The sequence below is a fragment of the Budorcas taxicolor genome, chromosome 23 (assembly GCF_023091745.1).
Source record: "Budorcas taxicolor isolate Tak-1 chromosome 23, Takin1.1, whole genome shotgun sequence".
In the NCBI taxonomy this organism is placed as follows: domain Eukaryota; kingdom Metazoa; phylum Chordata; class Mammalia; order Artiodactyla; family Bovidae; genus Budorcas; species Budorcas taxicolor.
This window is the reverse complement of record NC_068932.1, coordinates 5,399,617-5,426,411: the sequence shown is the minus strand read 5'-3', so window position 1 is coordinate 5,426,411 and position 26,795 is coordinate 5,399,617. Positions and strand designations below refer to the sequence as shown.

The 26,795-nt window shown below is 36.1% G+C and overlaps 1 protein-coding gene across 1 annotated transcript in view; it reads right to left on the bottom strand.

Moving 5' to 3' along the window:
• The window catches only part of PCDH15 (protocadherin related 15), an 898,514-nt gene that overhangs the window by 235,835 nt on the left and 635,884 nt on the right, over window positions 1-26,795 (bottom strand). The window contains exons 20-21 of the mRNA XM_052660663.1: window positions 20,389-20,690; window positions 16,620-16,844 (exon numbers count right to left, since the gene is read on the bottom strand). Of these exons, the coding sequence (XP_052516623.1) occupies window positions 16,620-16,844; window positions 20,389-20,690 (527 nt within the window). The remainder of the gene's footprint in view (window positions 1-16,619; window positions 16,845-20,388; window positions 20,691-26,795) is intronic.

Below are 26,795 nucleotides of genomic sequence, written 5' to 3'. Positions count from 1 at the left end.
ACATCTGCCAAACTAATCTACTGGTTTGGCAAAACCACAAATTAATCTGGTCTCTTGAGAGCCAGGTGATATTTTTTTCTCAAAAATTTAATATTTTATGGAGAATTGTAAATCCTTTTTTCTTAAAAATAATGATTATTAACCTGGAGGATTGATCTTTCTCAGATTTACTTTAAAAAAAATGATTATACCCTGCATTGTCTTGGATACTCTGACTCAAACATGATTGAGCTCAAAACTAAATGTGTTAGTTATTTTATTCCGAAGGCCACCCTTTTCTCATTTGATTATTCTACACAGTCTTTGGCATTTGTTCTGACACAAAATTTTTTTTTGCATCATGTAAGCTGGAAATATACAAATTAGCTGATTATAAACACCCTTTTTGGCAAAGAGGTCAGGACAACTGGATCATAAACAATTGCAATCAAATTGAGCTTGCTTTTCACAGTAGAGCTAACATCTGAGTTGTATATCCGAAAAACCCTGCAGACTCTTGTAAAAGTTGTAGGTGTTGAACTGTAAGCAAAACTGAGAAATTCTCAAAAAGTACATTATTTCCCTGTTTTGACATGCAGTATTCACAACCTCTATAATGAAGAAGACTTCCTTTATATATGATGAGCTTTAGAATCTGAACAAGTAAATAAACCTAGGAAGCACTTGTTCTCCATAATGAGGACTGCGGAAGGTATTGATCTTCAGGTTCCAGGCACGGGGTAAATAAAACATTTGCATGCACATTTCCTCCTACTCTTTTCAAGAGTGCTAACTGTTTTAATGAGTGAATCTTGTAACCAAAGGGGTGGAACTCCTCTTGTGCCCCCTAAATCATAGTTTCTGAAGGTTAGAAAAGGAATCCAACTTTGTGATTTTTCTGTACATGAGTTTCCCAAATCACATAAAGTCAGTACATTCCTATGAATTTTCTTCTCCTTTATTCTCCAAGGGGATATTAAAAATCTTAATGTTACAGGCATGTTTTGGATTAATTTGATTATTACAGGGGAAAAATATGCTTTTTCTTAATTATGTCAATACAGCTGCTAACAGTGCTGAATACAGTAACATCTTTTTCTTTTTTGTTGTCTTGGAAAATAGTCCCCAGGTCACTCACCTCCTAACTGAACACACAGTGGACATTTCTATAATCTGGCTTCATATACTGATTATACAGAAACCTAAGTTTGTAAATTGGTATCCCTCCTTTAGTCTGCTTGTCATTGACAGAATGGAGAATAAATCAATGCTGTCACTGTAGCTGTATATCTTTTTTCTAGAACACTGTACATATTTTGAGGTTACAATTCTTCACTATAGCTAAATTGTGTAGCCAGTGCACACAGTTCTTGCACAATCCATTATTTCAGATGAGAGAATTTATTGGAATGCACAATACCAAATAGAATAATCAATAGTTTATTATATTTATGCTCCAGGGATGTTTGAAGAAAAAGGTATATAAATCTGCCTTTGTGCAAATGCTCTGCTACTGCTGTTGCTAAGTCGCTTCAGTCGTGTCCGACTCTGTGCGACCCCATAGACGGCAGCCCACCAGGCTCCCTCGTCCCTGGGATTCTCCGGGCAAGAACACTGCAGTGGGTTGCCATTTCCTTCTCCAATGTATGAAAGTGAGAAGTGAAAGTGAAGTCTCTCAGTCGTGTCTGACAAATGCTCTACTATGCAGCAAACTAAGGATAAGCTCCGCTCTCCAAAAGCAAAGCTCTTTTCTGTTGTCAATCGTTCCACTAGAGGGCATGATTGACAAAAAGAAAATTTCCTTTTCTGTCCTCGTTAGCAATTTTATCAAGGCCTATAACAGTTTGCTTTCTGTGATTATAATTTTTGTTGTTCTGAACAAAAAATTTCTTTTCATGTTTTTAAAGAGCATTCTGAATGTTACCATGGTTCTCAGCTGGAACGAAGCCTTGATCTTCTTAGAAAAAAAAAAAAAAAAAGTCGTGTGAGTTAGCATAATTAGCTCCCATATATCAAGCAACTGAAACTGCACCTGAATGTACAGCTATCTAAGAGGAAGAAAATATGTTTATTTATTTTCCAAATTCAAGTTAAAATAATCACAGAAGCCATTTCTGCTTTGGCAGACCACAGAGTAGATTTTAAGCAATCTTTTCTAATGAGTATAACAGGAACATAGGAAATTGCTGGTGAACTTAACAAATTAATAGCAGGTTCTCTTTTTAAAGACAAGCGAGATGATATAATTTTTGATGTCTGGAATCATGGGTTAAAAATTATTCTAGAAAAGAGGCTTTGCTTTGATAGAAGAGTACTAACCAGTGATACTTCCATCATCTTTGTTAAATGTTGATAATATAGAGAATGCCAGTCCTCATCTCAAACTCTTATGCACACTCTGTAACGAGATCAGGTGGTGAGGTGGTGTGTGCCAGTGGGTGGAATGACTTCTGTTAAACTCCTCCATTACTGTCTAGCATTAGCACCAGAACCATCGGCTACCTGCCTCTGAAATCCTTTAAGGCTTATGGACCTGATGCCTCCTCTTCCTTGGCAGAGGACACAGTTGATTTTTTTCCTCTGTCTGTTACTAGTTCTCTTTCCCAGCACCAGACACACTCTCTTTGTTGTTCCTATTGCTGTTTCTTACATTATATGCCTTCTGCATTTTCCACCGCCTTGGTTTCTTTGTTTCTTTCTGACCCCTCTCCCTTCTCCTTTGAGTCTGTCACAGAAGGTCTAAAAGGCCCCATCTCCAACCAAACACATCTTTCTTTTTCTATTTTGCATGGAGTTCTCTTAAACACAAATCACAAACTTATCTCAACGATTTTTGGCGAGGTTGGGAGGGTGGGGATAAGAACCTGTACTGGAAGTTTCTTTATTAGCTGCCTAAAATTGTTTTGCTTTGTTTTTCTTTTTAAGTTTGACACTTTTCTAGAATCTTGGTTGATAGTATTATTCCCAATATAAGGTAATCATGGTACACTTGCCACAAGAAGCAAAGTGTACACTATAGTTCTCAGTATTACAAATACTGATGGAACTCCCCTGTATGGCAACCCACTCCAGTACTTTTGCCTGGAAAATTCTATGGATGGAGGAGCCTGGTAGGCTACAGTCCAGGGGGCCACAAAGAGTCAGACACGACTGAGGGACTTCACTTTCACTTTCCTCTGTATTAGGTAGTACATTAGATTCTGGAGATATGGTTACCACCAAGAAAGATAAAGTGGCTGCTGATACTGAGCTTACAATTTAGTGTGGAAAGCAAATAAATAAATATTATTAAGTGTGATGAATGCTATGAAGGAGGAAGTATAAGGATGTGATGGGAAAACATATGAAGGAGTTTAAGTTTCACATAGGATATATCTCTGTTATCTGAGCAACTGCTTCATTACTTATGCACGTTGGCAGGTAAAACAATCTTTCAACATTGATGGTTAAATTAGAAGAGACTAACACTGTGCAATGTTGACAAGCCACTAATTTAATATAAAATTCCACTCCCATCTAAATTCTCTGAACTGGAATGATAATGTAAGGGGAGGCAGTTGATAAGTTTCTTGAATTTTTTCCAAGTCATGACACTGTGGTCAATTGGGAGCTGTTGTTCAGTCGCTAAGTTGTGTCTGACTCTTTGCGACCCCATGGACTACAGCATGCCAGGTTTCCCTGTTTTTCACTATCTCCCAGAGTTAGTTCAAACTCATGTCCACTGAGTCAATGCCATCCAACCATCTCATCCTCTGTTGTCCCCTTCTCCTCCTGCCCTCAGTCTTTCCCAGCATCAGGGTCTTTTCCATCCAAGGTCTCTTTGCATATAGTGGCCTAAGTATAAGCATGTATATTCAGTATTCTTGCCTTGAGAACCCCAAGAACAGCATGAAAAGGCAAAAAGATATAACACTAAGAGATGAATTTCCTAGGTCAGTAGGTGTCCAATATGCCACTGGGGAGGACTGGAGAAATAGCTTCAGAAGGAATGAAGAGGCTGAGCCAAAGCAGAAACAACACCCAGTTGTGGATGTGTCTGGTGGTGAAAGTAAAGTTCGATGCTGTAAAGAACAATATTGCGTTGGAACCTGGAATGTTAGGTCCATGAATCAAGGTAAATTGGATGTGATCAAACAGGAGACAGTAAGACTGAACATTGACATTTTAGGAATCAGTGAACTAAAATGGTTGGGAATGGATGAATTTGATTCAGATGACCATGTGTCTACTACTGTGGGCAAGGATTCCTTAGAAGAAGTGGAGTAGCCCTCATGGCCAACAAAAAACTCCAAAATGCAGTACTTGGGTACAATCTCAAAAATGACAGAATGATCTCAGTTCAGTTCCAAGGCAAGAAAACCAGTTGGGAGAATATGTGTCTATTCTGAGCTTGAATCTATGAGAAGATTCTAATCATACCACCCTATCTCAGACTTTCTAAAAACTGCATCATAATTGTATATGTGTATGTGTGTATGTATGGTTTATTTTTCACGGTATATCAGACATTATGCTAAGTGTGTTAAATTTACCATTTCAATTATTAGTCTAAAATGTATGTTAGCTATTATTATTACTTCTAATTTATAATAAGAAGCTGAAGCTTAGAGAAATTAAGTTGTTCATAATTATCCAGCTAATAAAAGATAGACCCAATATTTAATTCTGGTATGCCAGATGCTGAGCTTTCCTGGTGGTTCAGATGGTAAAGAATTTGCCTGCAATGCAAGAGACCCAGGTTTGATCCCCTGGGTTGGGAAGATCCCTTGGAGGAGGGGATAGCAACCCACTCCAATATTCTTGCCTGGGAAATCCCATAGACAGAGGAGAACAAAGAGTCAGACACGACTGAGCGACTAACACTTCTTCACATTTTTCTTCTCACATCAGATTCTAAAGGCATCATTCTGATACTTAGAGGTGAGAAAAAGGGGAACTGGCAAAGTCATTGAAAAGTATATATAAAATAACTTGAGTAGGATTTTCATTAAAATTCCACACATAAAATTTTAAACATCTCTTTCCAAAAATATTTTACAGTTTTAAGAACTCTTCTAACTAGTTACTATACTTTTATCTTGGCAATCTGGCAAGCTTCTAAACATTGCATAATTTGAATCTATCTCCCTGAAGATAATTTAAAAAATTATTTATAGAGCCTTTAAAAAAAAATACGGTTGTAGCAGTTTTATTTGTATATTTTAAATAACAACTTTGTCAGTATTTAACCCCACAAATAGTTGTTTTCACTAAAACCTAATAAAGTTTTTCCTAAATTGCACTCTTTGGAAAATTACTTCTATCAGAAACTTTACAAATTAAAAGAAATGCCATGATAGACTGTGGGAAATTACATTTTATTTTCTTGATATTCACAACATACACTAATATATTAATATTCAAGGCTCCTATACAAAGCCCTACAGTACAGAAATCTTTATTTTTATACATACTGGGGTTTCCCAAACTAATTTGTCCATGTTAATCTTTGTATATGAGACACCCAGACACTCCTCAAGACACCATCTTGAGGGGCTAGTGCTGTATAAAATAGATCATGAAAGACCATGAAGACATCAATATATTGAAGACACAGATTATTAGTGTTTGGAGTACTATATGACTTTGGTGAATTTAAATTTTGAGTATTAATATGTATTGAGGATTTCGCATATCAAGAGTGTCCTTGCCCCCAGTATGTACCAGCCAATTCATCAGGATAGAGATAGCAGCTGATAGTCATGATGGAATTGAAAAATAGTGACATTGTTTAGCAGTAACTAGTATAGACAAGGCTTATCAGCATCTGTTACCCACATTGACACATGGCAATAGCAAGCCTGGTCTCGTTTGCCTTGGCAGCCAGGGAAGAATGTGATAAGCACTGAAGGGTAAAATTACTCAATCGTGTATATAAGTAAAGCATTTTCTCAGGAGTCCCAGAAATCAGTGGGTGACTTTTGGGAAGCCATGAGAGAGAGTCACAGATATATGAATTATTACTATTTAAGATACTATCTTTGTCTCTAGGCTTGTATAATTTTTGTTTCCTCTGGTTTTGTTTTTTAGTACAAATATACTATACCGTAGTTTTAGATGTGTACAATAGCAGAATAGGCAGACAGGTTAGGAAATTATCTGATTCAGCCCCATGACACACCCTCTTTGGTGTGTTCATATTCTTTAAACATGGAGGTGCATATATATTAGAAAGAATATACTGTTAAGAATCTGATAGTACAGAATAGAACAGAGGGTAACATTTGAAGGTCATGGTCCTTAAAAGGGTATTTTATCCAGGCTAACCAATCTCAAGAGGAACAGTACAAGGTCATAAAAAATAATGACCAATCAGGAGGCAGGAAGAAGGATAAATTAGAAGCATGCAATTAACAGATAAACACCACTGTACATAAAACAGATAAACAACAAGGATTCACTGTATAGCATAGGGACTATATTTGGTATCATAATAATCTATAATGAATTTAGAAATTATAATTTAAAAAAATTGTATATGTATATAATTGCAACCCCAAATTAACAATACTGCAAATTAACTTTGTGCTGTGCTGTGCTTAGCTGTGTCTGATTCTGACACCCTGAACTGTAGCCTGCCAGGCTTCTCTGTCCATGGAATTTTCCAGACAAGAATACTGGAGTAGGTTGCATTTCCTACTCCAGGGTAGGAAGTAAGGATTGCCCTAAGCCAGCATCTCTTGCATCTCCTTCATTGGCAGGCAGGTTCCTTGCCCCTGAGCCACCTGTCAGTCGGTTCGGTTGCTCATTCGTATCCTACTCTTTGCAACCCCATGGACTGCAGCATGCCAAGCTTCCTTGTCCACCACCATCTCCTGGAGCTTGCTCAAACTCATGTCCATTGAGTCAGTGATGCCATCCAACCATCTCATCCTCTATTGTCCCCTTCTCCTCCTGCCTTCAATCTTTCCCAGCATCAGGGTCTTTTTAAATTAGTCAGTTCTTCGCATCAGGTAGCCAAAGTACTGGAGCTTCAGCTTCAGTGTCAGTCCTTCCAATGAATATTCAGGACTGATTTCCTTTAGGGTTGACTGGTTTGATCTCCTGAAGTCCAAAGGACTCTCAAGAGTCTTCTTCAACACTACAGTTCAATGCTACAGTTCAATTCTTCAGCGCTCAGTTTTCTTTATAGTCCAATTCACACATCCATACATAACTACTGGAAAAACCATAGCTTTGACTAGACAGACCTTTGTTGGAAAAGTAATTTCTCTGCTTTTTAATATACTGTCTAGTTGGTCATAGCTTTTCTTCCAAGGAGCAAACATCCTTTAATTTCATGGCTGAAGTCAGTGTTTGCAGTGATTTTGGAGCCCAAGAAATCAAAGTCTGTCAATGTTTCCATTGTTTCTACATTTATTTGCCATGAAGTGATGGGACCAGATATCATGATGTTAGTTTTTCAAATGTTGAGTTTTAAGCCAGCTTTTTCACTCTGCTCTTTCACTTTCATCAGGAGGCTTTTCAGTTCCTCTTCACTTGCTGCCATGAAGGTGGTGTCATCTGCATATCTGAGGTTATTGATATTTCTCCTGGCAATCTTGATTTCAGACTGTGCTTCATCCAACCTGGCATTTCACATGATGAACTCTACGTGTAAATTAAATAAGCAGAGTGATATATACAACCTTGATGTACACCTCTCCCAGTTTTGAACCACTCTGTTGTTCCATGCCTGGTTCTAACTATTGCTTCTTAACAAGCATACAGATTTCTCAGGAGGCAGGTAAGGTGGTCTGGTATTCCCATCTCCTTAAGAATTTTCAACAGTTTGTTTTGATCCACACAGTCAAAGGCTTTAGTATAGTCAATGAAGCAGAAGTAGATGTTTTCCTGGAATTCTCTTGTTTTCTCTATGATCCATGGATGTTGGCAATTTGATTTCTGGTTCCTCTGCTTTTTCTAAATCCAACTTGAACATCTGGAATTTCTCAGTTCACATACTGTTGAAGCCTAGCTTGGAGGATTTTGAGCATTACTTTGCTAGTATGTGAGATGAGTGCAGTTGTGTGGTGGTTTGAACATTCTTTGGCATTGCCTTTCTTTGGGATTGGATTGAAAACTTACCTTTTCCAGTCCTGAGACCACTGCTGATTTTCCAAATTTGCTGGCATATGGAGTGCCTCACTTTCACAGCATCACATTTTAGGATTTGAAATAGCTCAGCTGGGTTTCCATCACCTCCACTAGAATCACTATGAACAAGGTTTTGGAGCCATCTGAAGATCAATCTATTAGACCACGCTGGTCCATTGAAGCTATCTTTTACTCAATCTCCTCACTCCAGAGCAACAGAAAGAAAGAAGTTGTAAACACTGAAATGTTCAGAGTTTCTGATTTGTTTGAATCCTGAACTACCTCCTGGTCCCTCATGTCACAGCTCTTTCGACCAAATCAAAACAAGGACTCTATTAATACTGTCACCATAGACTATCAGTGGCAATTCATTGCCTGTCAGGTGTCCATCTTTTAGCAAATGCCACCTTTGTACTGGGCATTGAGTTTCTATCTATCCTCTTTCCTATATTATTTTGGGATAAGAACATTTCTTTCCTTCTCAGAGGAAGAAATCACTCTGAAACATGAACATGCTAGCTTTCTATTCCAAGACTCACTGAATTTCCTAATAACTTCAGCCCTTGTAGATGGTCATTCATTTCTGGTCCTACCATCTCTCCCTGCCTACTCCCATACCTGTAACCTCTTTTATAGGTAAACACACCAGGGGTGAATACAGTCTCTTCCTTTCATAGAAGAATCTCCTTCACTCTCTCTTCTACTTGTGTGCAAGACATTCTATTTAAAACTACAATCAGAAAAAGACTTAAGACATCTGTTTATCCTGGACAGTTTCCTTAAATTACTTTTAAGGTTATCCAGAATTGTATATATATTTAAGTATTTCAACCTTTTTGGCTTGCATTCAGCTTTTTGCTTACTATAGAAAACAGATCTTTTATTTCCATGTATTTTCTATATTATATTATTATAACTCAGTTTGTAAAGGCATGTTTTTCTCTGGATTTTATGTTTAAAACTATTTAGAATTTTATTCCTATTTTTCAGAGATTTACCCATATCCCATAATTCACTATGGTGACAGATTCAATTCTTATTCAATATATATACAACCAAAAGACCTTGTTTCAGCAATATTCTGTAAAGCCTTTGTAACAAATATACATATTGTTCAAATGATCATGATTAGTTTTGTTTTGGATCCTTGAAATTTGACACTATGAAAGCTCTTTGCAGGTGACTGTGGTAAAATTCAATTTTCCTTCTATTGTGAAAATATTTTTCCTTTGAAATAAATATTTATTTTTTTCCATTATCATTCCAATCTTAAATCAATTTGATGGATTAGATATTAAATACTGAATCTTTTTTTCCCCTTTTCTTTACAAAAGAAATTATGTTTTTGCTCATTTTCAGAGATGACTTCAAAATGGTCTCCCCATGGTAACTATTTTGTGTAGAAATATCTCTTGGCAAATACCATGCAATTATGTTATCAGCTAAATAGCTTGTCAGTATTGCAAGCAAACAGACCGATAGCAGAAAATTTGCAAGCTTGGGAAAGATTTACATTTGTAGAGAAATGAGAAATATATTTCACTCTTCCCTTCAAAACAAACAAGTATGATACTTTAATGGGTCCCAGTAGTATACAATACAGGTTTAAAATTCTCTTTGTGATAATCTTATCCTGAGTGATTAGGTGAAAGGAAAGCACATGTCAGTCTGAATTTGGAGAAATGTTCAACAAACTTGATCATGCTTAAATAACCTTGGAGCCTATTATACAGAGTGAAGTAAGCCAGAAAGAAAAACACCAATACAGTATACTAACGCATATATATGGAATTTAGAAAGATGGTAACAATAACCCTGTATGCGAGATAGCAAAAGAGACACAGATGTATAGAACAGTTTTTTCGACTCTGTGGGAGAGGGTGAGGGTGGGATGATTTGGGAGAATGGCATTGAAACATGTGTAATATCATATATGAAACGAATCGCCAGTCCAGGTTTGATGCATGATACTGGATGCTTGGGGCTGGTGCACTGGGACAACCCAGAGGGATGGTACGGGAAGGGAGGAGGGAGGAGGGTTCAGGATGGGGAACAATGTATATCTGTGGTGGATTCATGTTGATGTATGGCAAAACCAATACAATATTGGAAAGTAATAAACCTCCAATTAAAATAAATAAATTTATATTAAAAAATAAATAAATAACCCTGAATAAGAAAGCAAAGTGTAACTGAAAAATGTCTAGAATTAAATATTGTTTTGTTTTCAATGTACAATTATCCAGAAGTAACTCTGTAAAAGTAAGGAAGTCTTGACCAATGAAATTGTTTGACTTCTCTAAATAAAGAGAGCAACTGAGGCAATAAAAATTAGATCAATACTCTTCCATTTCTGAAGAAAGAAGAGCCCATCAATGAGCAACAATTCCCACCTTCTGATTTTGACTCCTTGAGTGAATCCCATGTATTAAAATAAAGGGGTGGTCAGAGAATGTGGAAGACATTTTAAGAGATGTGAGTCCCAAATAGAGAATGAGGCTTATTGAGTGCACATCCTGCTTGTTCAGATGATAGTTTTGGACTCATTTTGAGACCAAAGACTTCTATAAAAAAAAAGAAAATCCAAGCAAATATATCTAACCTGAAATTACATTGAATCTATAGATTGCTTTAGGTAGTATACTCATTTTCACTATATTGATTCTTCCAAATCAATAGTGTCAGTCGCTCAGTCGTGTCCTATTCTTTGCGACCCCATGGACTGCAGCCCACCAGGCTCCTCTGTCCGTGAGATTTTCCAGGCAAGGATACTGGAGTGGGTTGCCATTTCCTTCTCCAGAGGATCTTCCCAACCCAGGGATCAAACCTGGGTCTCCTGCACTGCAGGCAGATTCTTTACTGACTGAGCTACAAGGGAAGCCCCATTTTGGTACCAAAGACTTCTATCAAAAAAAAAAAAAAAAAAAAATCCAAGCAAATATATCTAAACTGAAATTACATTGAATCTATAGATTGCTTTGGGTAATATACTCATTTTCACTCTATTGATTCTTCCAATCCATGAACACGGTATATTTCTCCATCTATTAGTGTCCTCTTTGATTTCTTTCACCAGTCTTTTATAGTTTTCTATATATATGTCTTTAGTTTCTTTAGAAGGATATATTCCTAAGTATTTTATTCTTTTCATTATAATGGTGAATGGAATTGTTTCCTTAATTTCTCTTTCTATTTTCACATTATTAGTGTATATTAATGCAAGGGATTTGTGTGTGTTGATTTTATATCCTGCAACTTTACTATACTCATTGATTAGTGCTAGTAATTTTCTGGTGGAGTCTTTAAGGTTTTCTACGTAGAGGATCATGTCATCTGCAAACAGTGAGAGTTTTACTTCTTCTTTTCCAATTTGGATTCCTTTTATTTCTTTTTCTGCTCTGATTGCTATGGCCAAAACTTCCCAAACTATGCTAAATAGTAGTGGTGAAAGTGGGCACCCTTGTCTTCTTCCTGACTTTAGGGGAAATGCTTTCAACTTTTCACCATTGAGGATGTTTGCTGTGGGTTTGTCATATATAGCTTTTATTATATTGAGGTATGTTCCTTGTATTCCTGCTTTCTGGAGAGTTTAGATCATAAATGGATGTTGAATTTTGTCAAAGGCTTTCTCTGCATCTATTGAGATAATCATATGGCTTTTATTTTTCAATTTGTTAATGTGGTGTATTACATTGATTGATTTGCAGATATTGAAGAATCCTTGTATCCCTGGGATAAAGCCCACTTGGTCATGGTGTATGATCTTTTTAATGTGTTGTTGGATTCTGATTGCTAGAATTTTGTTGAGGATTTTTGCATCTATGTTCGTCAGTGATATTGGCCTGCAGTTTTCTTTTTGTGTGGCATTTTTGTCAGGTTTTGGTATTAAGGTGATGATGGCCTCATAGAATGAGTTTGGAAGTTTACCTTCCTCTGCAATTATCTGGAAGAGTTTGAGTAGGATAGGTGTTAGCTCTTCTCTGAATTTTTGGTAGAATTCAGCTGTGAAGTTGTCTGGACCTGGGCTTTTGTTTGCTGGAAGATTTCTGATTACAGTTTCAATTTCTGTGTTTCTGATGGGTCTGTTAAGATTTTCTATTTCCTCCTGGTTCAGTTTTGGAAAGTTGTACTTTTCTAAGAATTTGTCCATTTCTTCCACGTTGTCCATTTTATTGGCATACAACTGCTGATAATAGTCTCTTATGATCCTTTGTATTTCTGTGTTGTCTGTTGTGATCTCTCCATTTTCATTTCTAATTTTATTGATTAGATTTTTCCCCCTTTGTTTCTTGATGAGTCTAGCTAGTGGTTTGTCAATTTTATTTATCCTTTCAAAGAAACAGCTTTTGGCTTTGTCGATTTTTGCTATAGTCTCTTTTGCTTCTTTTGCATTTATTTCTGCCCTCATTTTTAAAATTTCTTTCCTTCTATTAACCCTGGGGTTCTTCATTTCTTCCTTTTCTAGTTGCTTTAGGTGTGGACTTAGGTTATTTATTTGACTTTTATCTTGTTTCTTGAGGTATGTCTGTATTGCTATGAACTTTTCCCTTAGCACTGCTTTTATAGTGTCTCACAGGTTTTGGGTTGTTGTGTTTTCATTTTCATTCATTTCTATGCACATTTTGATTTATTTTTTGATTTATTCTGTAGTTTGTTGGTTATTCAGCAGCGTGTTGTTCAGCCTCCATATATTGGAATTTTTAATAGTTTTTCTCCTGTAATTGAGATCTAATCTTACTGCATTGTGGTCATAAAAGATGCTTGGAATGATTTCATTTTTTTTTTAAATTTACCAAGGCTAGATTTATGGCCCAGGATTTGACCTATCCTGGAGAAGGTTCTGTGTGTGCTTGAGAAAAAGGTGAAATTCATTGTTTTGGAGTGAAATGTTCTATAGATATCAATTAGGTCTAACTGTTCCATTGTATCATTTAAAGTTTGTGTTTCCTTGTCAATTTTCTGTTTAGTTGATCTATCCATAGGTGTGAGTTAGATATTAAAGTCTCCCACTATTATTGTGTTATTATTAACTTCCCCTTTCATACTTGTTAGCATTTGTCTTACATATTGTGGTGCTCCTATGTTGGGTGCATATATATTTATAATTGTTATATCTTCTTCTTGGATTGATCCTTTGATTATTATGTAGTGTCCTTCTTTGTCTCTTTTCGCAGTTTTTGTCTTAAAGTCTATTTTATCTGATATGAATATTGCCACTCCTGCTTTTTTTTGGTCTCTATTTGCATGATATATGTTTTTCCAGCCCTTCACTTTCAGTCTGTATGTGTCCCTTGTTTTGAGGTGGGTCTCTTGTAGACAACATATATAGGGGTCTTGTTTTTGTATCCATTCATCCGGTGTTTGTCTTTTGTTTGGGGCATTCAACCCATTTATGTTTAAGGTAATTATTGATAAGTATGATCCTGTTGCCATTTACTTTATTGTTTGGGTTCAAGTTTATACACCCTTTTTGTGTTTCCTGTCTAGAGAATATCCTTTAGAATTTGATGGAGAGCTGGTTTGGTTGTGCTGAATTCTCTCAGCTTTTGCTTGTGTGTAAAGCTTTTGATTTCTCCTTCGTATTTGAATGAGATCCTTGCTGGGTACAGTAATCTGGGCTGTAGGTTATTTTCTTTCAATGCAATCTCTATCAAGCTACCAATGGTATTTTTCACAGAACTAGAACAAATAATTTCACAGTGTGTATGGAAATGCAAAAAACCTCGAACAGCCAAAGCAATCTTGAGAAAGAAGAATGGAACTGGAGGAATCAACCTGCCTGACTTCAGGCTCTACTACAAAGCCACGGTCATCAAGACAGTATGGTACTGGCACAAAGACAGAAATATAGATCAATGGAACAAACTACAAAGCCCAGAGATGATTCCACGCACCTATGGGCACCTTATCTTTGACAAAGGAGGCAAGAATATACAATGGATTAATGACAATCTCTTTAACAAGTGGTACTGGGAAAATGGGTCAGCCACTTGTAAAAGAATGAAACTAGAACACTTTCTAACACCATACACAAAAATAAACTCAAAGTGGATTAAAGATCTAAATGTAAGACCAGAAACTATAAAACTGCTAGAGGAGAACATAGGCAAAACACTCTCTGACATAAATCACAGCAGGATCCTCTATGACCCACCTCCCAGAATATTGGAAATAAAAGCAAAAATAAACAAATGGGATCTAATTAAAATTAAAAGCTTCTGCACAACAAAGGAAACTATAAGCAAGGTGAAAAGACAGCCTTCAGAATGGAAGTAAATAATAGAAAATGAAGCAACTGACAAACAACTAATCTCAAAAATATACAAGCAACTCCTGCAGCTCAAGTCCAAAAAAAATAAATGACCCAATCAAAAAATGGGTGGAAGAACTAAATAGACATTTCTCCAAAGAAGACATACAGATGGCTAACAAACACATGAAAAGATCCTCAACATCACTCATTATCAGAGAAATGCAAATCAAAACCACAATGAGGTACCATTTCACACCAGTCAGAATGGCTGCAATCCAACAGTCTTCAAGCAATAAATGCTGGAGAGGGTGTGGAGAAAAGAGAACCCTCTTACACTGTTGGTGGGAATGCAAACTAGTACAGCCACTATGGAGGACAGTGTGGAGATTCCTTTAAAAACTGGAAATAGAACTGCCTTATAACCCAGCAATCCCACTGCTGGGCATACACACTAGAAAACCAGAATTGAAAGAGACAAGTGTACCCCAATGTTCATCTCAGCACTGTTTATAATAGCCAGGACATGGAAGCAACCTAGATGTCCATCAGCAGATGAATGGATAAGAAAGCTGTGATACATATACACAATGGAGTATTACTCAGCCATTAAAAAGAATACATTTCAATCAGTTCTAATGAGGTGGATGAAACTGGAGCCAATTATACAGAGTGAAGTAAGCCAGAAAGAAAAAACACCAATACAGTATACTAACGCATATATATGGATTTTAGAAAGAAAGTAACGATAATCCTGTATGTGAGACAGCAAAAGAGACACAGGTATATAGAACAGTCTTTTGAACTCTGTGGGAGAAGGCGAGGGTGGGATGACTTGGGAGAATGGCATTGAAACATGTATAATATTATATATGAAATGAATGGCCAGTCCAGGTTCTATGCATGATACTGGATGCTTGGGGCTGGTGCACTGAGACGACCCAGAGGGATGGTACAAGGAGGGAGGAGAGAGGGGGGTTCAGGATGGGGAACACGTGTATACCTGTGGTGGATTCATGTTGATGTATGGCAAAACCAATACAATATTGTAAAGTAATTAACCTCCAAATAAAATATATAAATTTATATTTTTAAAAATAAAAAAGAAATAAACAATGAAAAATAAATAAATAAACTGGAATTATATCAACCAAGCTAGAGTTTATGATGGATTATAACTCTCCATTATCAACCACATCTAACTTGAGAGAGAAGGTACCAGAGAAAATAAGTGCAGATCACAGTTTCAAATTTCTACATTCTTCCCCTGACCAAAAAAAGATACATAATATGTTTATAAAAGCACTTTTTTTATGTCATCAAAGATATAAAGGTAATTTGAAGCCATTTTTAAATACTAGCACCTTTAGTAAAGCCATTTGAGGATCATTTGTGTGCATATTTGTAACTGAAGTACATTTTTCAACTTCTGATACTCACACGACCTATGTAAGAATCATCTATGTACGTTTCAAATATACTGATGCCTCAGATGCTCTGCTGGGAAAGGTGTTTTCTGGGAAGCAGCAGAGGGACATGAAAGCTTACTATTTAGTTCATGTGACCGCTATATACACTAATATTTGAGAAATAATAAATCTTTCCTCATGTCTGATTTTAAACCCATACTTTAAAAATCACAAGAAACCCTAAATGTTGAGGATGATGTACCCTTCCAGGCAATCAGTTGGTACAGGGTATTTGATTAAATTTGATGGTAAACCTAAAGAGTCTAAGAGCGTTCCCAAGGTCATAGAACTTGAAAAGGGTTGAGCCATAAACTACCCCCAGTTCCATCTGAATCCAAAGCTAATTTTACTGAAGAATATTGGGTTCCAAACTAAGCTAAACAAACTAGCTCTGAGAGCCTTAGAACTCTTACTCTTTTTATTTATTATTTTAAATTGAAGGGTTTAGATGAATTTATTATCTCTGGTGCTATGGAATTTGGACTATTGTGTAATCTAGAGAAATTATGACTTGATTGAAATCACAGGGCTAATGGTGGACCTAGGGAGCAACAGTATTTGAACTCTTATTTAGTGGTTCTTTCAAATTTATCTTTTATAAATAGTCAAATAATTCAGTTATTTCTCAAGTCTTTGTTAATACTTTAATTTTAAAATTTATATTCTGGCTTTGGTACCATTTATAATTATGGATTGCTGCCCCCAAATATTATACTACAGTATAGATTAAAAAAAATACAAAACAAAACAGAAACTACAGGTAGAGAAAACAAAGTAGGCAGCCAGAAGTCATCTTCATTCCTTACCTTTACTATGACTGTGACAGTAGCAATACCAGGTGGCATTGTTCCATAAATATCAAAGGCCTCCACTAGAAAAGTGATACTTGCTTCCTGGTCTGGAAATGACTCATAGTCCAAACTCCTTAAAAGGGAGAGTTCTCCTGTAAATGGATGTAGTGCAAAAAAGTGCTTCACTTCTGGACTTCTTATCCGATAAGACACATTTGCTCCGAGGTCAACATCTTTGGCCTGTAACATGTTAAGAAAAAGAATGGTTATATCACTGCTATTTTCAAAATAAAGAAATGCAGGACTGATGGAGGTCATGTGTCAGTACCTAGAACATGAAATGAATGATGATCAAAAGTTATGTTTCAGAGATAAGTATTTTTTAAAGTAATTTATCAGATAGAGGGAGAGAGAGAGAAAGAAAGAGATTGAGTCAAATACCGAGACTCAAGAGATTTTGTCATTGTTGATCTTGTTACTATATCTATTTTATCTGAAATATCAGTGATGAATGGAATCATACCACAGTAAAGAAATATTGTCATCCCTTATATGTGAAATCTAAAAATAAATGATACAAATGAACTTACAAAACAGAAAGAGACTCACAAACTTAGAAAGTGAACTTATGGTTGCCATGGGGAAGGGGTAGTTAGGGACTTTGGGAAGGTCAAGTACACACTGTTGTATTTAATAACCAACGAAGACCTATTGTACAGCACATGGAACTCTGCTCAAAGTTATGTGCCCAGCCTTGATGGGAGGGGGTTTAGGGGAGGGTGGATACATGTATATTTATGGCTGAGTCCTTTTGCTGTTCACCTGAAACTACCACAACTTTGTTAATCAGCTATATCCCAATACAAAATAAAAAGTTTAAAGTTAAGAAAATTAAAATAAAAAAGCAAAAAGTAAATATTGTTGTAAATGATTATTATTTTCTGTTGATTGTATAACAATGAAAAATAATATCCTAAAGATTCACAAGATGAATAAAGAAAAAGTACCTACCCTCCAGATAGGAGTTTCTCAAAGAAAATGCCAAAATAAAAGAGAAATGTGTATGGACCTAGAGATTGTCATGCAGAGTGAAGTGAGTTAGAGAAAGACAAATATCATATACTTCTTACATGTGGAATTTTTTAAAGAATGGTACAAATGAACTTGTTTACAAAACAGAAATAGAATCATGGATATAGCAAACAAACTTATAGTTGTTACCAGTTGGCAAAGGATGGGAAAGGGTAAATTGGGAGATTGGGGTTGACATATATACACCATTATATATAAAATAAATAACTAATAAAGACCTATTGTATAGCACTGAGAATTCTTCTCAGTATCTATAATCACCTACATGGGAAAAGAATCAGAGAAGGAGTTGGATATATGTATGTGGATAACTGATTCACTTTACTGTATGGCAGAAACTAACACAACATTGTAAATCAACTATATTCCAATATTTTTTTTTAATTCTCATTTTCAAAAAAATAATCTCCCAGTCATTAAAAGAAAACACACGCACACACACAGAAAGAACAAACAAACAGAAACAACTGAAAAAGCAGGTTTCAATGGAAACTTTATAGATGATTATTTCACTCAGTAGTAGAGATTAGAAATTCCTACTCCGGTAGGAAATGGAATGGAGCAAAGATAGAGTGGGGAAGGTCAGGTTTTGCTAGAATGTATATGCAGTACAGCAAACACCTAAGTGAACTTCGGTCTTGGCCCCCTCTAAACAATTATCAGCATTACAATAGGAAAGATATTGTTAAAGCACAGATTTAACTCTTCTTTTCCATTTCATTTTGGATTAACTCCAATCTTCTTAACATGGTGCGGACACATATATTTTCTAGCCCTTACTCTTTCTTCTCCTCCAGGATTTTGAGCAGGTTTTTCCACTGCCTTGAAGATTCTTTTTCCCCCTTGAACAACTCTTATTTGTTCCTCAGTTCACAGCTTAGAAATAAGCTTTCCCGAGAAAACATTCTCAGAGAAGGCAATGGCAACCCACTCCAGTACTCTTGCCTGGAAAATCCCATGGATGGAGGAGCCTGGAAGGCTGCAGTCCATGGGATCGCTAAAAGTCGGGCACAACTGAGCGACTTCACTTTCACTTTTCACTTTCATGCACTGGAGAAGGAAATGGTAACCCACTGCAGTATTCTTGCCTGGAGAATCCCAGGGGCAGGGGAGCCTGGAGGGTTGCTGTCTATGGGGTCGCACAAAGTCAGACACGACTGAAGCAACTTAGCAGCAGCAGCAGTATGCTTGCTGCACGAGACTGAAAATTCGATGAAGGCAAGAAATCTTGTTGATGTTTGAATCCTTGGCCTCTAGCAGAGGACTTGGCATTTAGTAAGCTTGTTGAATGAATGAATAGAGGAATCAATGGAGAAATAACAGCCTTCTCCCTGGTCAGCATCTGCCTTTTGTAGATTTAGTAATGTTTCTTCCCAGATGACACTAGTAGAGAACCCATCTGCCAATGTGGGAGACATAAGAAACATGGGTTCAGTCCCTGCATCAGCAAGATTTCCTCTGGAGGAGGCAATGGCAACCCACTCCAGTATTCTTGCCTGGAGAATCCCATGGACTGCAGAGCCTGGCAGGCTACAGTCCATGGTGTCGCAAAGAGTCAGACACAACTGAGACTGAACTAAACTGAACTAAGTAAACATATATCAGGCTGAATCATGGAAAAACACAAGCTCTTGAAATTCATGCTAACACAATTCAAATTGTAGATTGCAGGTTGAGAAAGAGTTATATATATTTTTTCTTCCAAAATATACTTCGTAGAACACCTATGTCAGAATTAAAGGGTTCGTGCTAAACTGGAGATTTCTAGGCCAATCTAACTTACTGAATCTGAATATCCAGAGTTTCTGGTAATAATTTGAGAACAAAAAGACAGAAGCTTAGATATAAGGACACTAGTGAAAAGGAGAAACAGATTTCTGGAAGTATGCCAGTTATGTATAGAAAGTGAACAAATATTACAAAATAGTAAGTATAGCAATCTATTTCTGTAAGATACAGGGTGATTCTATACGTTTGTATCTGTGTATGCATGTATATGGGCTTCCCAGGTGGCTCAGTGGTAAAGAATATATCTGTCAATGAAGAGACAAGGGTTCAATCCCTGGGTTGGAAGGAATTCCTGGAGAAGGAAATAGCAACATACTCCAATATTCTTGTGTGAGAAATCTCATGAATAGAGGAGCCCGGCAGGCTATAGTCCATGGGGTCACAAAAAGTCAGACATGACTTAGTGACTGAACAGCAACAATACATGTGTATATATGTACATACCTGGATACATGTATATTTAGACCGTGTAAATAGTTATTTGATATTTGTGTGAGCAGAAACATAAATGTAACATAATACACATAAAAATTTAATACTGAGTAACTCTGGAGGTACAAGGTGAGGGATTATTAAGGTTTTTAAAATAGTCTAGTGTCTTGTCAGTTGTTATAATAAATATTTGACATTCATTACTTTTGTGAATTGATAATAAGTTTATTAAGAAGTGTTATTCAGTTTCTTCCAATGGTAAGTTTTCTGCCTTCTCTCTCTAAAACAGGCTTGTTAGATAAAACAGAGTATGTAATATTTGAGGAATACATATATTAAAATTTAGCTATCATTCATTTGAAATTTAACTGCATGCGTGTGTGTCTGTGTGTGCATTTTACAAAGTCTGGCAGACCCATACAAATACCAAATTTTATACAGAATTCATGAAACAACTGCTTCATCCACACACCTCTATTTGAAGGAAAGTGGTCCCAGCTGGCAGGTTCTCTTCGACAACGACAGTATATGTTGAATTGGTGAACACAGGACTATTATCATCAATATCCAAAACCTTGATGGCCAGAGTAAGAGTTGAATGACGGGGATGTACTGCTCCATCAGTTGCCACAACAACAAGTTCATAGTAGTCCCTGACTTCTCTGTTAAGCTTCACGGCTGTGTAAATACTTCCATTGGATGTGATGCGAAAAAGATTGTTGAAGTTACCCAGACTGTAGTGCACCTGGCCATTTATTCCAGCATCAGGATCTGCTGCCTAAACAAAATTGAAAACAGAGGAATTCACATAGTACTCTCTGTTATAATTTTTTAGAAGGGACAGTTAAAGAACTATGGCATATTTCTAACTAAATATTGTTTTTTCTTTAGATAGAAAAGGAAAAAGATAGTGATAAAGTAGTACAAAAGTCTAGAACATGAAAAGAAATTTATAATAGTTTAATGATACTCAATTCTAAATGAGCATAAAATTACTTTGTATCAGTAGAAATAACAATATTACATTGCGACAGAAAATTCACATTACATAAATACTGAATTTTCTTGTATTACCATTTATTTAATAGATTTTTAACTCTAAAATTTAAAAAAGTTTTAATTAAACATAATTGAGTGATAGCTTATATTGTATATTTTTAAATTCAAGCTATATATTATATATCTATAACACATATAGAAGCACCATGTATAGATAGATATAGATTACTGCATTTAATCTAATGTTCTTATAAATAAAGAACATTGGTTCCATTCTAGAAATGAGAAAACCTTGGCTTATGGATTATAATTTGCTTAGAGTTATGAAAGAAATAAAAATCTGTGCCTCAATTCTTCGTATAATACCTACATAAAATTACTTAATAAATATTTGAGGGATTAATTCATATTAGAATAGATTAATGCAAGAAACTGAGGTTTAAAACTAAGCATACTCCAAACAGAAGTGAAAGTTTAGTAACTGTAAAGCAACTGCAAAGGGCTCTTCAATATTAGAATACAATCTCTAAATGATAATAGAATTGTTGATGCAATAATAAGCCTTTTGCAATTGTAAACTTTAAGTCATATTAAATAACTTTGCATTAAATAAAGTAAGTAAATTTTGAGTGGCTATTCTTCAAAGGAGTGTTATGAGAATTAATATAATCTAAAACTCAATTAATTGAAATAGAAATTATGACATCTCATTATCAAATACTGTGCATTTTGTGCTACATAGCTCTATCTCATTGTTCTTCACACATACTGGAATAAATCTTAGAAACCATAAAATGTTACATAACTATGCACTAAATGGCTGATAAGGAAAGGAAGGAAAACAAGAGACTTGGCTGCATTATGAGCAAGAGACACAAAAGTCAATTAATATTCACAAAGCCTGAGATGGAATATGATGTATTTTGAACAGCATATAAGCAGATGTACATTCACCTTTACAAACACTGGAGAAGCAAGTGGGGTGGGTTTGCTGAACACTTTTGCCTTGTTTGAAATGATAAAGCCCAGGATGTGAAAGTCAAATTTATAACTGTGCACCCTATGAATGCCAGACTTTCCAGCAGGATTTGTCCCTCTGATTCATCAAAACACAAATGTCCCTGGGAGGGCATTACTTCTGAAGTTTGAAGCCTGAGAAAAGATGAGGAACTGCAGGAAAGTCTGAAGAGGATAAAAATACTGTAAAATAGTCAAAGAACTTACATACACATATTTTCTTCCATTTTTATATCTTTCCTAGAATTTGTCTTACAAATTACTGACAAATTAGTCAAGCTGGTCATCTTAGTGAAAACAAATAAACAATATTGTCAACTTCCTCACAAAAAAAAAACCCAACAAAAAATACTCTTTTTTGTCTTAAATCACTGCTTAATTAAATAGAAAAATAAAATCTTGTAACATCAGTAGGTCTTAGTTCATTAAATCAACAGTATTAAACATTTCAGTGACTTTTCTTCTGTGGGGGTTTTTATGTAATTTAAATGATTCTCACTCAAGGTGTGTTTTTTATCTATCCCAGTATTTGGAAGATTTTTATGATAGAATGATTCAATTTTCTTAATGTGACCATGTATGTATATGTGTGGAAGGACAGGGGATGTTAAGTATGTACTGTTCCATATATGTCCAGCTACTGAACTGATATCTCTGCTAGGACTTACACAAGTTTATTATTTTATAGCTCTATAAAACAGAAGTTCAACAAGTGTCTCATCTGGCTAAAATCAAGGTATGCATAAGGTTGTGTTCCTTTCTGGAGGTTGTAGGCAAAGATCCATTTCTTTGCTCATTCAAGTTATTGACAGAATACAGTTCCTTGAGGTTGTAGGATTGAGATCCCCACTTCCTTTTTACTTGTCATGCAAGGACTATTCCCAGTTTCTAAGACCACCCACAAACCTTGGTTCTTGGCTCATGGTACACTTTTTCCATCTTCAAAGCTAGCAACAGTGGGTTAAGTTCCCCTCACACTTTCTGAATTTCTCCTTCTATTTTATATCTCTGATCCACTCTGCTACCATCTTTGTTCACTATTCAACAGTTTTGATGACTACAGTGGGCCCACCTGGACATCTAGGAAAATCCTTGCATCTCAAGTTCCTAAACCTCATTATATCTGCAAAATTTCTTTTGCTGTGTAAGGTAACATATTCACACATGGGATGTGTTAGGAATCATAATTCTGTCTGCTCTAGAATCAAAAATTTAACATGTCCTTAACTAAACCCTTGATTATATTTGTCCAAAACTTTTTCATCTCTAATTCCCTTATTTCAGTAAATGATTCTTCCATTGACCCAATAGATTACATAAAAACAAAGAAGATATTCCTGAGATCCCCTTCTATCTTCTGTGATTCATTTATTTAATAATTTCAGAAAAGCATATTTAATATGATGTAGGAGACTCAGCTTCAAGTTACAATGGTGTATTAGGTAACAAGTCCAAGATATCATGGAATTTACAGAGAAAATTACTATTCTATTTGTAATATGCTGTTTACACCTTTATACAGTATCTCAATCCTAACTTCTTTGGCCCAAATTATCAACTGTGGCTTAGATTACTAGAGAGTGAGAGAGTGAGAGTGAATTCGCCCAGTTGTGTCCAACTCTTTGCAACCCCGTGGACTGTAGCCCACCAGGCTCCTCCATCCATGGGATTCTCCAGGCAAGAACACTGGAGTGGGTTGCCATTTCCTTCTCCAGAAGATCTTCCCGACCCAGGGATTGAAGCCACGTCTCCCGCATTGTAGGCAGACGCTTTACCGTCTGAGCCACCAGGGAAGTTACTTGTTAATTATTTTCTTTTTCCGTTATTTCATTTCAGAGAGGTCTTCTATAAAAGATAAATGACATTATTTCTCTTAATATCCTTTAATGATTTCAACTGTGTTCAGCAATATTCATACAGTTAACGTCATCAAAATATCGTCTACTGAATGCTACTTTCACTATGTTCTGGAATAATGCAAATCTCTCCAACCTCCAAATTTCTCTAAAGCCTCTGCAAAGTGGGAGCTTTTGCTATTATTTGCCAGGCTAATGCCCGCTCATCTTTCAAAAGTCAATTTATACATCACTTTCTCAAAGCAGTCTTCTCTGAATCATGAAATATAAACGAGACCCTTCTGTTATACATGTCAATAGCTCCATGTAACTGTACCTTATACCATATCTTGGCTTCCCTGGTGGCTCAGAGATTAAAGCGTCTGCCTCCAATGTGGGAGACCTGGGTTCGATTCCTGGGTCGGGAAGATCCCCTGGAGAAGGAAATGGCAACCCACCCCAGTATTTTTGCCTGAAGAATCCCATGGATGGAGGAGTCTGATAGGCTACAGTCCACAGGGTTGCAAAGACTAGGACACGAGTGAGTGACTTCACCTATATCATATTTAATACTTTTAAATTATTTATTTATTTTAGGATACACAAATGAATTGCATGTATTAAAATATATAAATAAAGATTTTACTGTTGTTGTTCATTGTTCAGTCTGTCAGTCATGTCCAATTCTTTGCAACCCCATGGACTGCAGCACACCAGGCTTCCCTGTCCTTCACTATCTCCCAGAGTTTGCTCAAAGTCATGTCCATTGAGTCAATGATACCATCCAGCCATCTCTGTTGCTCCCTTCTCCTCCTGTCTTCCATCTTTCCTAGTATCACAGTCTTTGCCAATGAGTTGGCTCTTCACATCAAGTGGCCAAAGTATTGGAACTTCAGCTTCAGCATCAGTCCTTCCAATGAATATTCATGATTGATTTCCTTTAGGATTGACTCATTTTATCTCCTTGCAATCTGAGCGATTCTCAAGAATTTTCTCCAACACCACAGTTCAAAAGCATCTATTCTTTGACTCTTAATCTTCTTTATGGTCCAACTCTCACATCCACACATGACTACTGGAAAAACCATAGCTTTGACTATACAGACTTTGGTCAGAAAAATGATTTCTCTAATTTTTAATACACTGTCTAGGTTTGTGATAGCTTTTCTTCCAAGGAGCAAGTGTTTTTTTAATTTTGTAGCTGCAGTCACCAACTGCAGTGATTTTGGAGCCCAAGAAAAAGAAGTCTGTCACTGTTTCCATTTTTTCCCCATCTATTTGCCATGAAGTGACAGGACTAGATGCCATGACCTTCAGTTTTTGAATGTTGAGTTTTAAGTCAGCTTAATGAAGATGCTACTCCTGCTACTTATTAATACACAGCTATATAATTCTTAAAATATGTATTTAATCATTTTGCATCTGTTGTTTGGTTCTATTTTGATTTATATCTCTTCCTTTATCAGCCTCTGTTCTTTTAATTAAGAATCCCAAAACAAACACTGTAGAATTATCAGAATTTCATCTGGGACTCTGATTACCTTGGTAGAACTACTGAATCCAGGTCTAAACTAGAAAATATCATTTTTAAAAATTAAAAAGTAGTATTTTGTTGTGACTTAAATGAGTATGATGATAAGTAAATGGCTTTGTATTTTTAATATTTTGTAGAATGACAAAGAGGGCCTATGTAGTTTAAGACGGAGAATGACCTTGATATATAAAACGATTGCTACACGGTAGAAGTGTTGATTAGTTTCAATAAAAGATGTGAAATCAAATAGCAATTTTGAATATCTTTTCCTACCATTATACATGTCAGAGATGAAATTCACAAACGTGGCACAGATCAATTATAATATGAATAAAATAGATGATAGTTATTGCATAATTCTCTGTAACTAGTTGCAAAGCCATTGGTCTGTTCCACTGAATAAAATATATAAAAATTTAAGTGAATTGTCATTGCCATAGATAATATAAGCCAATAATAACTAGTATTAGAATAATGCAAATGTGTACCTACATTGGTAACAAATGACTTGGAAAAGACCTTACATTTGATTATTCAACTCATGTTTGAAAACCACTGGGCTAGGGGATTGTTAAAGGAAACTTGCTCTAACAAGAGACTGAGATTTAAAAAAAAAAAAGTTAATTTCAGAATGAACCACTTACAGTGCTTGCATCATGTTGGTATTTCCCAAGCCAGTACATTAATCATATTTTCCCTTGTGAATTTTCCGATGTTCAGAGAACTGTTGCATTGAAAGATCCTTTTTTATTAAGGATCAGGGAATGGTAACTTACTTTCTCCAGGCTTCAACTTGCCAAGAGGAAAGACATTTTAGCAAGAAAATCGTCTTTTCTCTGTTCCCTTATTCACTCATGAGTGGTGAATTTGATAGAAAGAATTGGGTAAACACACTGACTTCTTTTAACATAACATCTGATGTTTATAAGGATGTCATATGAGTTGCTTGTTTTGCTATATGAGCTCTTTCCCTAAGAATAAGACCTACAATTTCAGTTCTGTCTGAGGCTGTGTAGTTAAATTTAATTGTAGGGGTAGCATTTACTAACCCATTTGGCTCTCATTACTAAAACTGCAGCCATGAAATTAAAAGATGCTCACTCCTTGGAAGAAAAGTGATGACCAACCTAGATAGCATATTCAAAAGCAGAGACATTACTTTGCCAACAAAGGTCCCTCTAGTCAAGGCTATGGTTTTTCCTGTGGTCATGTATGGATGTGAGTTGGACTGTGAAGAAAGCTGAGTGCCAAAGAATTGATGCTTTTGAACTGTGGTGTTGGAGAAGACTCCTGAGAGTCCCTTGGACTGCAAGGAGATCCAACCAGTCCATTCTGAAGGAGATCAGCCCTGGCTGTTCTTTGGAAGGAAAGATGCTAAAGCTGAAACTCCAGTACTTTGGCCACCTCATGAAAGGAGTTGACTCATTGGAAAAGAGTCTGATGCTGGGAGGGATTGGGAGCAGGAGGAGAAGGGGACGACAGAGGATGAGATGG